Here is an 874-nt window from a genome sequence, read left to right as displayed (position 1 = left end):
CTTCTTCTTCTTCTTCTTCTTCTTCTTCTTCTTCTTCTTCTTCTTCTTCTTCTACAAATTCTTCTTCAAATTCTTCTTCAAATTCTTCTTCGAATTCTTCTTCTTCAAATTCTTCAAATTCTTCTTCAAATTCTTCTTCGAATTCTTCTTCTTCTTCTTCTTCTTCTTCTTTTCAACCTCCACCACCTCCTTCTTCTTCCTTCTTCAAACGAGCTCCCTCCGTTCTCCCATCCCCTCCTCCTCCTCCTCCTCCTCCTCCTCCCCCTCTTGCCCTTCTCTCCATCCTCCCCGACCCCACAACGCGTCCGTCTCTCATAAAATCAGGGAAAAACAAGCAGTATTTTTGTCGTCAGGCCTTAATAGGACATAGAATATGTCCCGTCCAGCGTCCCCCTGTCACTCACCCACACCCGCCTCTCCTCACGTCCCCCGAGGTAATTTGCATAATTACGGCTTCACGGAAAAATATCTCGAAACTTGAACACTCCTTCCTTGTAATAAAACCGCCTCTTCTCTCTCCCTGCCAGTAAATTACGCGGCCTATAATTACCAGCCCCGTACATGATAAATTTTGCTCCAACGCCCCAGCGTGGCTGGGAACAGGACTAATGTTACACATTCGCCCTCTGGTTGCCGGGGCAACGGGGCCGCTCTCGCGCGTAATAGGGTGTCATTTTCCCGGCATTCCCCGCGCCAAAACTCCGCGCCCTCTAGGCGTAGCAAACCAAGGGAGGTGACAAACGTGTAAAAATTGTTGACGGCTCCAGTGGAGTAGCCTGCCCTTAGGTGCTGAAAGGAGGAACTCTTTACTCTATGTGGGGGCCGGGGTTTTTTTACGAGTCTCCGCGGAGGTTTTTGCGTTTTGGGGGAGTTG

At 49.0% G+C, this 874-nt stretch overlaps 1 protein-coding gene across 1 annotated transcript in view; it reads right to left on the bottom strand.

Annotated features, from left to right (window-relative positions):
* The window catches only part of LOC118478186 (ETS translocation variant 4-like), a 3,016-nt gene extending 2,342 nt beyond the window's left edge, over positions 1 to 674 (bottom strand). The window contains exon 1 of the mRNA XM_035971236.1: positions 616 to 674. Coding sequence (XP_035827129.1) covers positions 616 to 674 — 59 coding nt within the window. The remainder of the gene's footprint in view (positions 1 to 615) is intronic.
* Positions 675 to 874: the final 200 nt, after the last annotated feature.

This window comes from Aplysia californica, unplaced genomic scaffold (assembly GCF_000002075.1).
Source record: "Aplysia californica isolate F4 #8 unplaced genomic scaffold, AplCal3.0 scaffold00402, whole genome shotgun sequence".
Lineage (NCBI taxonomy): Eukaryota > Metazoa > Mollusca > Gastropoda > Aplysiida > Aplysiidae > Aplysia > Aplysia californica.
Note: the sequence above shows the minus strand (reverse complement) of the source record. Positions and strands in the feature narration are given on the sequence as shown.